The sequence below is a fragment of the Neoarius graeffei genome, chromosome 20 (genome assembly GCF_027579695.1).
Source record: "Neoarius graeffei isolate fNeoGra1 chromosome 20, fNeoGra1.pri, whole genome shotgun sequence".
NCBI lineage: Eukaryota > Metazoa > Chordata > Actinopteri > Siluriformes > Ariidae > Neoarius > Neoarius graeffei.
The window spans coordinates 38,113,344-38,130,346 of record NC_083588.1 but is presented as its reverse complement, the minus strand read 5'-3'; the positions used below and the strand labels follow the sequence as shown (position 1 = coordinate 38,130,346).

Sequence of the window (17,003 nt, the reverse complement as noted above, 5' to 3'; positions counted from 1 at the left end):
ACTCAATGCACGCTGTTATAGGAAGATAATCAAATGGATGGCGTCATGCTGTTAATGCTGTTTGCGCCCTGAAGTTGATCATTTTCCGATAACAGAACAATCCTCAGTGTTTTATTCCTCTAACATCGCAATGTCTGAAAACTTTACCTGACTGTTACAAAGTGTTGACACTGGAGACTCCTTTTAAAAGGTTACATAAATGTCTCCTCACAGAAAACTTCACCATATCATCAATTACGTGTTTTTAATCTGTTCATCCACCATACAAGTCCCTGAGCAAGATGTCAACATAGAAATGATAATATATTAGAATGAGTACATTCTAATATATGCAATCAGAATCGAGCAGTCAGTAGCTCTGTGGTATAAAGTATTATAATGTTTTAAAATGAGTTGTTTTTAGACAGTAGCTAATGAATATTCTTCATTAACTACACTACAAGTAATAGGAATGGGGTGTAGTGATGGGGTGAGTGAAGAATGTAAATCTGGATCTGCTGCTGGGAATTCTGGGAGTTTATGGACCTTTTTAAATAGCGAGAAAACCGAACATAGAAAGTCTGGCGTGGGTTGTATGTCATGAGAGTGCTCCTAATCAATCATTGTGTAATTTATAGATGTTACAGGTGATTTTTGAAACCAGGTGAATCTGGATTTACCTAGGTGAATTAGGCTGACAGTCTTAAAAGGGATTATTGGAGGGGGGCTCATTAAAAAAAGGGGGCTTGGATTCTTTACGGGGTTCATAAAAGAACAAGTGTTGCCAGGCAAAACAAACCTCACCCTGCAGCACTTATTTTATACCTATATGTTGATAATGGTAATATTTCTCAATCATCAGCTGTCAGGTTATAGTCCTATGAAAATCCATGTCCTTGAGTTTGACATTTCAAAGTCATTCAAGGTCAAAGGTCATGGTGCCAAATGAAAGCCCACATGGCACTTCCTATATGTTGATAATGGTAAACGTCTGTCTACCATCAATCGTTTTCAAGTTACAGCCCTCTGGAAATCTATGACCTTGAGTTTGACCTTTCAAGGTCACTCAAGGTCAAAGATCATGGTGCCAAATGAAAGGCCATATGGGAGTTCCTATATGCTCATAATAGTAAACATTTGTCTATCAGCAACCACTTTTGAGTTATAATGGAAAATGTTATTTTGGCTGAAAGGTTGACCCTTCCAGTGACCTTGACCTTCATTTTGACCCAATTACCCCCAAAATTTAATCAGGTAATCTATAGATCATTGCCCACCTACCCTGAAAATTTTGAAGTCAATCAATGCAACTGTCTAGACACTAGATTGCTAACAGACAGACACACCACCTCATCACAGGTGAGGTAACAAGAACAGTTTAACAAGCACCTTCTACTCACCTTTCCCCACCCCCTTATACCTCTCTACCCAGAATTACACTTATATACCTGTCTAATTTTATTTGCTTCCCACCCCCACATTTTACTGTCCTTGCTGGGAGTCAAACTCAGGACCTTCTGCTTTGAATTCCACCACTTTACCATTACACCATGGAGGATTCAGTTGTGCAAAGAAATTAAACATTCCACTAGATTACCCAACCCTAACCCTAATTGAATCCTAGGTGAATCCAGATTCACCTGATTTCAAAAATCACCTGTAACATAGATAACAACTTTACCCTTTTTCAACCAACAGGGAATGGGTTCTTGAACCAGTTCCATTCAGGATTCTTTGAACCTTGGTTCCAACTAGAGAACCAGCCCACGTTTTCACCAGTTTTGAGTGGAACCGTTGTAATCAAGGATGCATCATGAATGGAGGACATTACATGATACCCAACAGTAGTAGCAAGATGGCAGAGCACATTGATTACCTGTGAGCTTTTCTTTTGCTATTGCAGATATTTGTTTTCTGTCCATTTTTTCTAAAGATCTATCCTTTACGTTGCGTTCTCTATTGCTGCGCTCTGCTTCCTCTTCAAACTAATGACAAACCCACCGATGTCATCACGGTTCGTGCTGGAAACTCCCCCCGCTATATTTTGGTTCCAGCTGGGAACCAACTTTTCAGGTTCGAAACCAATTTATTTTTGGATAAAATGCCCAGAACAGTTCAAAATTCGGTGTGCAAACATAACGTTACATTACTGTAGCAGTCCATGTAGGTGGGTGGAGCACAGAAGGACGGCAGGACAGAACTGATTTCACAAACTCTCTTTTATTCAGCTTTTCAGCGTTAAATATATGTTCCCACACACTCAGACACACGCACACACATCAGCCGTCTGGTTGTGGAGAGAGAGCCCCCTCTGCTCTCGCTCTCTCTCCTTAAATAGGGCGCAGTCACTGGGAAGACACACATACACATTAATTAACAACAGGTGTAGTGATTCTGCCACTTAACTTCCCCGACTCCACCCTCCTGTCACAGACCGATGCTAGACCATGCCCCCGCTGCCACATACCCCCACCGCCCGACTCAGGCCGGGCAGCCGTCCGGCCCGCAGCCGACTCCCCCCCCTTGACGGGAGAGGACGTCCGCCACGACCATCTGCGCCCCCGGCCTGTGGATCACCTTGAAGTTAAAGGGTTGGAGTGCCAGATACCAACGGGTGATCCACGCATTGGCATCCTTCATGCGGTGGAGCCACTGGAGGGGCGCGTGGTCCGAACAGAGGGTGAAAGGACGTCCCAGCAGGTAGTACCAGAGGGCGAGGACCGCCTACTTGATCGCCAGGCACTCACGCACCGACAGCTTGCGACTAATGTACAAGACGGGGCGATCCTCCCCCTCCACCTGCTGGGACAAAACGGCCCCCAGCCCTCTGTCTGACGCATCCATCTGCAACATAAAGGGGAGAGAAAAGTCAGGGGAGTGTAAAAGTGGCCCCCCACACAGTGCAGCCTTAACCTTAGAAAAAACCCGCTGGCATTGCTCCGTCCACTGGACCGGATCTGGCGCCCCCTTTTTAGTCAGATCAGTCAGTGGGCTGGTGACGTCCGAATAATTAGGTATAAACCTACGATAATAGCCAGCCAGCCCCAGGAACTGTCTCACCCCCTTTTTGGTCTTGGGCCTCGGGCAGGCCGCAATCGCTGCAGTCTTGTTAATTTGGGGACGCACCTGCCCGTTGCCCAAGTGGAAGCCCAGATACCGTACTTCCACCCGCCCAATCGCACACTTCTTCGGGTTGGCCGTAAGACCCGCCCGCCTCAGCGACCTAAGGATGGCCCTCAGGTGTTGTAGGTGCCGCGGCCAGTCATTACTATAAATAATGATATCGTCTAAGTACGCGGCCGCATAGGTGGCGTGGGGGCGAAGGACCCTGTCCATCAGCCGCTGAAACGTAGCGGGCACCCCAAACAGCCCAAAAGGAAGTGTGATGAATTGGTGTAAGCCGAACGGTGTGGAAAAGGCCGTTTTTTCACGGGATAATGGAGTCAAGGGGATCTGCCAATAACCCTTTGTTAAATCCAGTGTCGAGTAAAAACGAGCCGTGCCTAGCCAATCGAGCAACTCATCAATACGAGGCATTGGGTATGCATCGAATTTAGACACCGCGTTGACTTTTCTATAGTCCACACAGAACCGGACCGACCCGTCGGCCTTGGGTACCAAGACCACCGGGCTGCTCCAGTCACTGTGGGATTCCTCGATGATGCCCATTTCGAGCATGGCCTCGAGTTCTTCCCGAACCACCTTTTTCTTGTGTTCGGGTAACCTGTAAGGGCGGCTATGCACTACCACCCCCGGGGGCGTCTCAATGTGGTGCTCTATGAGGTTAGTGCGGCTGGGCAGGGGTGAGAACACGTCCGAAAACTCGGTCTGCAACTGGGCAACCTCCGCGAGTTGGGTTGGGGAGAGGTGGTCTCCACAGGGGACCGGAGAGGGACGTGATGCTAATGTTCCTTTTTGAACCTCTGGCCCCAGCTCCGCCTTCTCCGGAACCACCGACACCAACGCCACGGGGACCTCCTCGTTCCAGAGTTTGAGTAGGTTGAGGTGGTAAATCTGTAGCGCCCCACCCCTGTCCGTTCGCTTCACCTCATAGTCGACGTCCCCGACTCGCCGTGTGACCTCAAAGGGTCCTTGCCACTTGGCGACTAATTTAGAGCTCGATGTGGGCAACAGTACGAGTACTTTCTCTCCCGGTGCAAACTCTCTAAGGTGCGTACCCTTGTCGTACAGGCGGGTTTGCCGTTCTTGGGCCTGCCCCAAATTCTCCTGGGTTAGGTGTGTGAGTGTGTGGAGTTTTGCGCGCAGGTCAATAATGTATTGAATTTCGTTTTTGCTTGGTGAAGGTCCCTCCTCCCAATTTTCTCGCAGCACGTCTAAAATGCTGCGCGGCTTACGCCCATATAATAATTCAAACGGGGAGAACCCCGTGGAGGCTTGGGGGACCTCTCGCACTGCAAAGAGCAAGGGTTCAAGCCATTTATCCCAGTTACGCGCGTCCTCACTTACAAATTTTTTAATTATGTTTTTAAGGGTGCGATTAAACCGTTCCACTAAACCGTCCGTTTGTGGGTGATACACGCTGGTGCGGATCGGCTTAATACCTAATAACCCATACAGTTCCTTCAGTGTTCGTGACATAAACGAGGTGCCTTGATCAGTCAGAATCTCTTTCGGGATTCCAACTCGGGAGATGACGCGGAAGAGCGCCTCAGCAATACTGCGTGCTGAGATATTGCGAAGAGGCACGGCTTCCGGGTATCGCGTTGCATAGTCCACCAGAACTAATATAAAGCGGTACCCCCGTGCTGACCGATCTAATGGCCCGACGAGATCCATCCCAATTCTTTCGAACGGGGTCTCGATTAACGGTAGAGGGCGCAAAGGCGCTTTTGGAATGGCCGCTGGATTTACTAACTGGCATTCGCGGCACGCCGTACACCACCTACGGACATCGCCGCGAATCCCCGGCCAATAGAATCGGGCCATTATTCGGGCTAGTGTTTTATCCTGCCCTAAGTGTCCAGCCATGGGATTAAAGTGAGCCGCCTGGAATACCAATTCCCGGCGGCTCTTCAGAATTAAAAGCTGCGTGACTCGCTCTTTAGTTTGAGTGTCCTGCGTCACTCGGTATAATCTATCCTTCATAATCGCGAAGTAGGGGAAGGACGGGGTGGCGTTCGGCTGGAGCGTTTGAACATCGATTACTCTCACTTGGTCAAACGCATGCCGCAGTCTCTCGTCTCGCAACTGCTCTAATGGGAAATCCGTGAGGGATTCCCCAATAGAGAGAGGAGGAGCCGGCGGCTCCTCACTCTGACGCGGAGATGACGTAGACGGCTCTGTGACAGCTGCTCCCACCAAAGCGACACCGGGACCTCCCCCTGTCAAATGGCAGGACCCACTCTTTACTAGGCGTGTCATTAAACCCCGAAATCCCGGCCAATCAGTCCCCAAAATTAAAGAGTGGGTAAGGCGAGGATTAACCGCCGCCTTCACTATAAATTTCTCCCCTCTGAAAATAATGTGGACTGACACCAAAGGGTAGCGGTGAACATCCCCGTGCACACACAACACCTTCACCCCTTGTGCTCCCCCCAATGCCTCGTCTTGAACCAGGCTTTGGCGAATTGAGGTCTGATTACAACCAGAATCCACCAACGCCTGATATGTAGCCCCTTGGATACTCACCGGTATGCGATACGCTCCGGCCCGATCGAGGGCGGCCTCTGGCGCGTCGGGGATCCGAACCACCGCGCCCACCTCCATTGCCGTGCACTGCTGTTGAAGGTGGCCCGGCTCCCTGCAGCGCCAGCAAACCGGCCCGGACTTTCCCTCTGCACCGGTGATCTGGGGCTCACTCACCTGAGGTGGGGGAGAGACAGACACAGAAGGGAGAAACGGGAGGGCACTGCGGGTGCGGCGGGCCAGCTGGGGTGGTGCCGGCCCCCGCCTCCGCGGTGGGGGAACGGGGAGAGGATAGGACACAGGAGGAGGGGGAGAGAGAGAGAAGAGGAGAGAAGAGAAGATGCCATCTGCTGTCCTGCCGCCGGAACAGCCGCCAGATGATCCTCCGCCAGCTCGATTGCCTGATCCAGCGACGCCGGGCGGTGGCACTGGACCCACTCTGCGGTTCCTGCTGGTAAACACGCGATGAACTGTTCCAGTACCACCTGGTCGATGAGTCCCTCGGCGTCGCAACTGTCGGCCCTCAACCACTGCCAGCAGGCGTCCCGGAGTTGCTGGCCAAACGCAAACGGCCGGCCGACTTCGTCCAAGCGCAGAGCGCGGAAACGCTGATGTTGTTGCTCCGGGGTGCATCCCACCCGCTAGAGGACGGCCCGGCGAAGGTCCGCGTAGGCCAGCCGGCGGTCGGCGGGGAGCTGTAGCGCGGCCAGCTGCGCCTCTCCCGTTAGCAGGGGGAGGAGGCGTGCCGCGCGCTGTTCCACCGGCCACCCCGAGATCTCTGCTACCTGCTCAAAGAGCGTGAAGAATGCCTCGGGGTTGTCTTGCGGGCCCATCTTCGTGAGGGTGAGGGGGGGAAGGGCCCGCAGCGGTGGAGATGGTGGACCCTGCTGACGCGAGGAGGTGCCGGAACGCCCGACGGTCTTCCTGTTGCGCCAGCACCAGGGCCTCGAACCGTTGTTCTTGCTCCTTTCGGAGGGCGAGCAGCACCTGGTGCTGGCTCTGTTGGGCCGTGGCGAGGGCGTGGATCAGGTCGGCGAACGTGGAGGACTCCATGGGGCTGTTGTCTTCTGTGCTCGGGTCCCGGGTTTCGGCACCACTGTAGCAGTCCATGTAGGTGGGTGGAGCACAGAAGGACGGCAGGACAGAACTGATTTCACAAACTCTCTTTTATTCAGCTTTTCAGCGTTAAATATATGTTCCCACACACTCAGACACACGCACACACATCAGCCGTCTGGTTGTGGAGAGAGAGCCCCCTCTGCTCTCGCTCTCTCTCCTTAAATAGGGCGCGGTCACTGGGAAGACACACAAACACATTAATTAACAACAGGTGTAGTGATTCTGCCACTTAACTTCCCCGACTCCGCCCTCCTGTCACAGACCGATGCTAGACCACGCCCCCCCTGCCACAATTACATTACCAGTATTTAGCAGATGCTCTTATCCAGAGTGATGTACAGCAAGTGCAAAAGTCAGGTACAATAAGTGCTGAACTTCTAGACAAGAAAGTTCAACCATACAAATGAGTTGACAAAGTACAACTAAATAGAGGAAAATAAAACTCAAGCAGCTAACCCCAAGACTAGACAGTACACAGCCTGGGTTGGTTAAGACCGCTATGCAATTACACATTATATGAACAAGAAGAAACCTTTATTTGTCACATGCACAGTGAGATTCATCCTCTGCATTTGAAGCAGTGAACACACGCCCAGAGCAGCCATACTACAGCACCCAGTCAGGGGTTAAGTACCTTGCTCAAGGGCACTTCAGCCCAAGGCCACCCCACGTTAGCCTAACTGCATGTCTTTGAACCATGAGGGAAACCGGAGCACCCGGAGGAAACCCACACTGACACAGGGAGAACATGCAAACTCCACACAGAAAGGCCCTCACTGGCCACAAACCCAGAACCTTCTTGCTGTGAGGTACACCACCATGCTGCCCTAAAAAATCCCCCCCAAATGTCTGGGCTTGCTCAGCAGAACAAGAACAGAACCCATTCCCTGTTGGTCGAAAAGGGGTATTGTGACTTCTGTGTCCTGTGTGTGTTATCTAGACATGATGATCTCTTGTATTCCAGAGCTGAGAAGGACTGTTCATACAGCTATAGTTTGATGTCATGTTGTCATGTGTGGTAAATTGTGAAAACAGCATGACAAGTGACTCATTTACCTTTATGATAGTGATAAAACCATGGGGCTTTTTATAGACTAAAGCTGTCCTGCATGTGGCCCTTTGAATTTTTCCTGAGAGGCTCGTTCACCACACGTCACGTCCAAACATTACACAAACAGTTCAGCTGAATCTCGCATGTTCAGTTGGTCTCTTTCTTTGTGCAGGAGCAGGCCTCTTGGGTGTGTAGGTGTGAGGACCGTGTGGTGCAGCGGTTAGAGCAGGACTTTAAGCTCACCTTGCAACAGCAGAACTCACTCGAGCAGTGGGCTGCCTGGCTGGATGGCGTGGTCTCACAAGTCTTAAAGCCCTACCAAGCCAGTCCAGCCTTCCCCAAAGCTGCTAAACTCTTTCTGCTCAGATGGAGCTTCTACAGGTGAGCCATCCTTCAGCTTCCACACTGCAAAGGAAGGAGTAGTGTGTCTCTGCTAAGCGTGTCCCAATGTCAAGCTTCCGTTTTACATTGAAAGAAAGAAAGAAAGAAAGAAAGAAAGAAAGAAAGAAAGAAAGAAAGAAAGAAAGCACAACTTTATTCATCACACACTTGTGAAATTTCCTCTCTGCATTTAACCCATCTGAAGCAGTGAACACACACATGCACACATGTGAGCAATGAGCACAGACACATACCCAGAGCAGTGGGCAGCCATGCTAACAGCGCCCGGGGAGCAGTTGGGAGTTGGGTGCCTCACCCAAGGCCGTCCCATTTTAACCTAATCGCATGTCTTTAAACTGTGGGGGAAACTGGAGCACAAATTGACACACATTTGACATTTTATCATGACATTCAAGATAAACTGACCTAAATGTTCAAAGTAAAGTCATTCTATGTTTTTTGCATAATTTCCATAATGACTGTATTTGGTATTTTGTGCTTTCATGATGGTTGCATCTGTGATTAAATTCTCACATACAGTGTTTTCATAAGCTGCTAGGTCAACATAATTTTCTGCCAGAACACCTACACTGCTCTTTGATATTTCCTCACTTGGCGTTTTGATGATGATGATTGTGGATGTGTACTGGGGCATCCTGGACCCCTTCCAGAGTAAAATAATTTCAAGGAGCCTGTTATGATCACAGCACAGATTTCAATTTAAGATTTTTAAGAATAGAGCAACTAGATATCTTCATGTTAACTTTTTATTAGCTTTCTTATTAGCTTTTTTCATTTCTTTTTTTTAATTCCTAAACTTTCCAGAGATCTAGATGTATTAACAGATCTTATTGGTGTTTAATAAAAATCCAATTCAAGTTCACAATATTTATACTTGTGTTTAATTTTTAGGTTCCCTTTCAGTTTAATTGATGAATCAGTTAGTCTTAGAACTAATGATAACAAAATAATAACCATAATGATCTTGATCATTAGTAGTAATCTCAATCACTGACATATGATTAAAAAACCACCAATACAGTTAGGAAGCGCCTGGATATATGTTCTGGACCATTAGGACCTCATTTTTTGAGAACCATGACTCTAACGGGTCAAGTGGACCCAAGCAAATTGTCCCTGATATCATTTATCCTTTAATTGGTCACCTGTCTGGACGTAGTTATGAGATTAGAGAATGGATGATGGCTGTTTTTTGGCTCCTGGCAGCTTAAGGGGTTAAAAAGTACAACATTATTATTACAGAACTACAGTGCCTTGCAAAAGTATTCAGCCCCCTTGGTGTTTGTCCTGTTTTGTCGCATTACAAGATGGAATTAAAATGAATTTTTGGAGGGTTAGCACCATTTGATTTACACAACATGCCTACAACTTTAAAGGTGCACATTGTTTTTTATTGTGACACAAACAATAATTAAGATGAAAAAACAGAAATCTGGAGTGTGCATAGGTATTCACCCCCTTTCGTATGAAACACCTAAATAAGAGCTGGTCCAACCAATTCACTTCATAAGTCACATAATTAGTTGATTTAGATCCACCTGTGTGCAATCAGAGTGTCACATGATCTGTCACATGATGTCTGTATAAATCAACCTGTTCTGGAAGGACCCTGACTCTGCAACACTACAGCAACATGAAAACCAAGGAGCCTCCAAACAGGTCAGAGACAAAGTTGTGGAGAAGTACAGATCAGGGTTGGGTTATAAAAAATATCCCAAACTTTGAATATCCCAGGGAGCACCATTAAATCCATTATAGCTGAATGGAAAGAATATGGCACCACTACAAACCTGACAAGAGAAGGCCGTCCACCAAAACTCACAGACCGGGTAAAGAGGGCATTAATCAGAGATGTAGCAAAGATTCACAGTGGAGATGGGAGTATCTGTCCATAGGACCACTTTAAGCTGTACACTCCACAGAGCAGGGCTTGATGGAAGAGTGGCCAGAAAAAAGCCACTGCTGAAGAAAACACATTTGGAGTTTGCCTGGCAGCATGTGGCAGACTCCCCAAACACATGGAAGAGCATTCTCTGGTCAAATGAGACAAAAATTGAACTTTTTGGCCATCATGGGAAATGCCATGTGTGGCGCAAACCCAACACCCTGAGAACATCATCCCTACAATGAAGTATAGTGGTGTCAGTATCATGCTGTGGGGATGTTTTTCATCTGCAGGGACAGGAAAGCTGGTCAGGATTGAAGGAAAGATAGATGGCATTAAATATAGGGTGATTCTGGAGGAAAACCTGTTTGAGTCAGCCAGAGGTTTGAGACTGGGACGAAGGTTCATGTTTCATCAGGACAATGACCCTAAACATACTGCTAAAGTTACACTGAAGTGGTTTAAAGGGAAACATTTAAATGTCTTGGAATGGCCTAATCAAAGCCCAGACCTCAATCCAATTGAGAATCTGTGGCATAATTTATAGATTGCTGGACACCCATCTAACTTGAAGGAGTTGGAGCAGTTTTGCCTTGAGGAATGGGCAAAAATCCCAGTGGCTAGATGTGCTAAGCTAAGGGAGACATACCCCAAGAGACTTGCAGCTGTAATTGCAGCAAAAGGTGGCTCTACAAAGTATTGACTTTGGGGGGTGAATACTTATGCACACTCCAGATTTCTGTTTTTTCATCTTAATTATTGTTTGTGTCACGATAAAAAACAATGTTCACTTTCAAAGTGGTAGGCATGCTGTGTAAATCAAATGGTGCTAACCCTCCAAAAATCCATTTTAATTCCATCTTGTAATGCGACAAAACAGGACAAACACCAAAGGGGATGAATACTTTTGCAATACTTTTGATTACTATAATAATATTGTAGTTGTTGAATATCCTGATAAAACCTCTCTCTCTCTCTCTCTCTCTCTCTCTCTCTGCAGCTCTATGGTAATCAGAGATCTGACACTGCGCAGCGCAGCCAGTTTTGGCTCCTTTCATCTCATCCGCCTGCTGTATGATGAGTACATGTATTATCTAATAGAGCATAGAGTGGCCCAGGCCAAAGGGGAGACCCCTATCGCTGTCATGGGAGAGGTGCACATGCACACACACAAATGTGTCATCATGCACAATATGAGAAAGTGTGATCTTGTTTACTGTAAAGGAAAAATGCCAAAAGGTTATCAGAGTTTGGTTTTGAGAATGATCCTCTTTTTTTTTTGTTGTTCTTCTCACTCTTAGTTTGCCAGCCTTGGCCGCAGTCTTAACACACTGGATCCTGATAAAGGTAATCTCCTGGGGTAGTTTGTAATGCTCACCTGCAGCAAAGGCAAAAAGTTTGTTTACTGCCAGTTAATGAAAGAAAAATTCACTGTTCTGATTTGATGCTTGTAAACCTTGCTTGTTTGTTTAAAGGGATTCTGAGTATGAAAGTGATAAAAAAAAAAAAACTTTTTTGAGAAAAATAATCAAATAGCTAAATATGGTGACCGATATAAACATACAATTAACACAAGTAATTAATTAAAATGTTTGAAAATTGAGAGTAAATAAAACAAAAAGCTAAATAATAACTAACTAAATAAATATATACAATCAAATCATGAACAATTATTCCACAAAATCGAGTCGTACGTGAGCTGATTGTCGACGAGGCACGTAGCACTGAGTCGGTTATAAGCCATGTACGACGAGATTGAGTGGAATAACTGTTTGATTCTCTCCACGTTCATTGGATTTTGAGAAACGGAGCATTTTTATTTTTTGCAAATTTGATAAATACAAACTATACAAACGAATTGACTAGTGTTTTTTTTTTTTTGAAAGTGTCGTCCCGAGGTATAGAATAGCTTTAAACATTTATTTAATTCTTCCTTGGACATTTCAGTGATTGTAATTTTCAAACTTCTTTGAGCTTTTGAACCAGTCTAAAAAAAATTTCAACAAATTTTAATGCTTAAAGGTGAAGAACGTAAACAAATTGATGCAATGACAGTAGCAATTTATGAAAAATGGTTTAATAATAATTCTTGAAAAATTAAAAAAACCATACGTTCTTGCCATCAAATACTTTTATTACATATTTTGTTGCTTTTTGTCCCCCTCTGGCTGAAAGGCCCAAAGGGGGATTATGTCATGGCGAAGTCCGTCCGTCCATCCCGGAAAGAGTTCTCACCTTCTGAAATCAAATCCTCTTACAATTTTTGGAGGAATTTCACCAAACTTGGCAAAAGGCTTTGTTACAGGACAGTAATGCGCATATTGCAATTTCGTTTGCAATATATTGTAGCGGGGGATATTGTGCTCTCAGAGCAGTCTTGTTTGTATATTTTGGGGGTTTTGTTTTCGAGTAGAGTTTTTATTTCATCCTCGGTTGGTTCAATAACACGCTCCGCCATTTTGTTTTTCTCTACTGAGCTGATATCCTAGTAATAGAGTAGCCAATCAGAGCACGCGATTTCTCATATCCAGTGAATGTGGATAGAATAAAATGTAGTATTCTTCAAAGGAGTCAAAGAGATTCTTTTTTTTTAACTTTTATTTTTGTAATTGAACTGAATACAACTGAACTATTGTTCAGTGCAGATCACTATTCTGAACAAGAATGTTTGTTTTATTTATTTATTTATTTTTGGATTTCTCCCTTAATGTGTTTTTTCCATCTAAACCCCTTTTCTGAGACAACACAGAAGTAAGAGTAAAACGAGTCACATGTCATCAAATATTTCTCCCTATGAATAATTTTCTGTCGAATGATTGGATGTAGTGCGCAGGAGACAGATTTGACCTTCTACTCAAACACTGACAAGTTTCTCTGATGTCTTGTTGGGGAACTGATTCACTCATGTCATGTCGTTAATGAACTTGGGTAAACTGTAAGAAGGGACATTTTTTTCTGAATGCTTTCTCTTATCGAATTCAATCTTGTCAGGTTGGAGTAAAACTGAAACTCTAACCATTCTCTCCCTCTATCTCACACACACACACACACACACACACACACACACACACACACACACACACACACCAGCTCCTTCTCTGTTACATCACTGTAACCATTCCTTTGTGTGTGTTTGTCAGAAGAGGAGGATGAGGAGGAAGAGGAGAGTGATGATGAGTGTCAGGAATTGGCTCTGCCCGCTGATGGAGCCGCTCTCGGCGAGGAGTCTCTGGAGCCACCTGCTAAGCTCGCCCGAACCGACCAGAGAGTGCTCTTCAGCAACACAGAGAACTAAGAACACACATTCCAACACTCTCTCACACACACACACACAAATGTTCATTATGTAAACGTAGTGAAAACATGCTGCACTTCACATAACTCTGTACACACACACACACACACACACACACATACACCTTAATCTGTAGCTTATGTGTGATACCCACAGTCCTTGCAACATTTATTTGTACTGAGAAAAGAACAGAGACCCTGTTTACCTGCAACTCGCTTATATTAAAAGTCTCAGGGCAGAAAAATGTCATGAAGTTGTATAAACATTTATCAACTGCCCCATAACCTGCCCTTAGACCTCCGCTATAAGTGGGTTTTAAGTTATATTCTTTTATCAGTACGGCAAACATGGCAAAATGTTTATCTGTGTAATCACACGTCGGCTACAGATGTGTAGATATCTGCTGACTGAAAAACTCTGGAGTGTTCCTCCTGGAGTAAGACACAATCACTGGCACGATTCTAACGTTAAACGGGCGTGATCGAGAGCTGTATTAAAATCCAGACTAAGACTAAACAAACACATTTCAATCTGAAAATGTGTGTGTCAGTCAGTCCAACGATCTGCAAACCCAGCAGAGATGATTTTTCTTTGCGCCTCCATACTGGCAACAGAAACATGAACAATGAGACACTGGAAATTAGTTTGTGGACAGACTGGAGCCGCTGAGCCACGTGAGCTTCTGTTTATCAAATCCCCGCAGCCCGTGGGGGTAAAAACGGGTGCAAGTAGGTGCCAGCAGAATGACTGTAAACATGTATGTGCGTGCGCGTGTGCTGTGTATTTCCTGCGGCAGCCCAGCTGTGTGTTGTCTGTGCGTTTGTGGGTGGACTGGGGCCTTCCTGCCGTGCTCATTTGAATGAACGTGGTAGTTTTGTGTGCGAGTGTGTGTGTGTGTGTGTGTGTGTGTGTATATATATGTGTGTATGTGGTTCTTAATAAATGATAGTGGTTGTTTTGTTGGTGGATATTTTCATGTATCCTTTCTCAATTTTTTTCATTCTTGTTGCCTTTATTGTACACTACCATGTGTTACATACCGAGTGAAGATTCAGTTTCGATCCTAAACAGAGTTCCCATTCAATTTAATTCTTTAATTCTGTCCCTTTCTCTGAAACCTGCCTTATTTTCTTTCCTTGTTTTGTTTTACACTTGTCTTTTTGCACTTATTTTTGTTGTTTGGTTTTGGTGTACCATTCCAGACTTGGGATAGGATTGATAGTACGTGTGTCATCTAACTAGAGTCGCAAAGTGGAACCCTTCTCTGTGTTAGACTGGTGATTTGCACTGTTTTGTGCACATTTAATGGTATATTGGTATGTGTATTCAACCCACTCTGGTTTCTGATCCCCTCTCCCTGCCCCTTTTTTTTTTTAAAATAAACAAAACTGCCTACACACTGTTTTACTCAGAGAAAGCGTATGACAGCTTTATCTGTTCGATGCAAAGTGAGCAGGCAGTTATTATTGGAGAAGTGCAGTGTAGTTTTAGAAAAGCATTGCTCTTTCCCCCTTTTCACTTTCTAAGATGTCCTGCTATCTCTCAGCAGCTCGTTGAACACTTCTTTTTTTTTTTCTTTTTTAAATTTTTATTCTGTCCTTGTGATGTAATGAAGAGAACTGCTCTACGATAATTCGAATCTGTCCCTCATTCTTTGTGGAATCTTACAATTCATCATCTCAGATCTCTGTTTTTTTCAGCTACATGTTCAGCATTATTTATTAGACAGTATATTTTGTGAGATACCGAAACAACATTGGCTGCACTCGTGTTTACTTCTCCTGATAAACACAAACCAGCATGTACTTTTCTTTCCCTCACAATCTTCTGATACAAAGACAAAAAGACATATCAAAAGAAGTTCTGAAGAGCCTTTCAGTACAATAGCCATTTTCATAAACGGCAAGAATTTCCCTTTTAAGGTCATTTCAGTTTCTTATTTAAAAAAAGGAAGAAAAAAGAAGATTTAAAAAAAAGAGTGACAGTGTTTTATTAATCTTCTAAACTATGAGGATGATTGTGCCTTTGGAGTAATCAAATGAAATTCAAATGTTTTTAATTTAAGATATGAATAAATTAAGAATTTCTAAAACCGTGAATGTGTCCAGCCTTTTGTTCAGTCTCTCATAGACTTTTGGAACGTGTACCAGTGTTTGAAGTCTGAAGTGTTGGCAGACACTTTTGTCACGCTTATTCAAGGTTGTGTTACTTCAGAACACTTGTTGCTTCCTGTTTGAAAAACAAAACCAAAGACTGATCCCTGAATGTGCTTGATTTCAAAAGTGAGTTCCTGTCTGTACATTTTCAAGATGACAAAACGACTTACGCACCAACTGCCTTTGTGATTTCCTCTTATGTCTTTTAAGGAAGTCAATAATGAGAAAACTGCATCAGTTCCTTGTATGAGACTTAAAAACACAGACTGGAAAATAACCAGCCATGCGTACATCAATATCAGATACAGTGGGGCAAAAAAGTATTTAGTCAGTCACCAATTGTGCAAGTTCTCCCACTTAAAAAGATGAGAGAGGCCTGCAATTTTCATCATAGGTATATCTCAACAATGAGAAACAAAATGAGAAAAAAAAAAATCCAGAAAATCACATTGTCTGATTTTTAATGAATTTATTTGCAAATTATGGTGGAAAATAAGTATTTGGTCAATAACAAAAATTCATCTCAATACTTTGTTATATACCCTTTGTTGGCAATGACAGAGGTCAAACGTTTTCTGTAAGTCTTCACAAGGTTTTCACACACTGTTGCTGGTATTTTGGCCCATTCCTCCATGCAGATCTCCTCTAGAGCAGTGATGTTTTGGGGCTGTCGCTGGGCAACACGGACTTTCAACTCCCTCCAAAGATTTTCTATGGGGTTGAGATCTGGAGACTGGCTAGGCCACTCCAGGACCTTGAAATGCTTCTTACGAAGCCACTCCTTCGTTGCCTGGGTGGTGTGTTTGGGATCATTGTCATGCTGAAAGACCCAGCCACGTTTCATCTTCAATGCCCTTGCTGATGGAAGGTTTTCACTCAAAATCTCACGATACATGGCCCCATTCATTCTTTCCTTTACATGGATCAGTCGTCCTGGTCCCTTTGCAGAAAAACAGCCCCAAAGCATGATGTTTCCACCCCCATGCTTCACAGTAGGTATGGTGTTCTTTGGCTGCAACTCAGCATTCTTTCTCCTCCAAACACGACAAGTTGAGTTTTTACCAAAAAGTTCTATTTTGGTTTCATCTGACCATATGACATTCTCCCAATCCTCTTCTGGATCATCCAAATGCTCTCCAGCAAACTTCAGACGGGCCTGGATATGTACTGGCTTAAGCAGGGGGACACGTCTGACACTGCAGGATTTGAGTCCCTGGCGGCGTAGTGTGTTACTGATGGTAGCCTTTGTTACTTTGGTCCCAGCTCTCTGCAGGTCATTCACTAGGTCCCCCTGTGTGGTTCTGGGATTTTTGCTCACCGTTCTTGTGATCATTTTGACCCCATGGGGTGAGATCTTGCGTGGAGCCCCAGATCGAGGGAGATTTTCAGTAGTCTTGTATGTCTTCCATTTTCTAATAATTGCTCCCACAGTTGATTTCTTCACATCAAGCTGCTTACCTATTGCAGATT

The 17,003-nt window shown here is 44.9% G+C and overlaps 1 protein-coding gene across 3 annotated transcripts in view; it reads left to right on the top strand.

The window, feature by feature from the left end:
- Positions 1 to 15,402, top strand: part of rfx1a (regulatory factor X, 1a (influences HLA class II expression)) — a 51,455-nt gene extending 36,053 nt beyond the window's left edge. For all 3 annotated transcript variants that reach the window (XM_060901647.1, XM_060901646.1, XM_060901645.1), the window contains exons 15-18: positions 7,968 to 8,176; positions 11,083 to 11,236; positions 11,384 to 11,429; positions 13,223 to 15,402. In XM_060901647.1, the coding sequence (XP_060757630.1) occupies positions 7,968 to 8,176; positions 11,083 to 11,236; positions 11,384 to 11,429; positions 13,223 to 13,377 (564 nt within the window). In that variant the 3' untranslated portion in view covers positions 13,378 to 15,402. The remainder of the gene's footprint in view (positions 1 to 7,967; positions 8,177 to 11,082; positions 11,237 to 11,383; positions 11,430 to 13,222) is intronic.
- Positions 15,403 to 17,003: the final 1,601 nt, after the last annotated feature.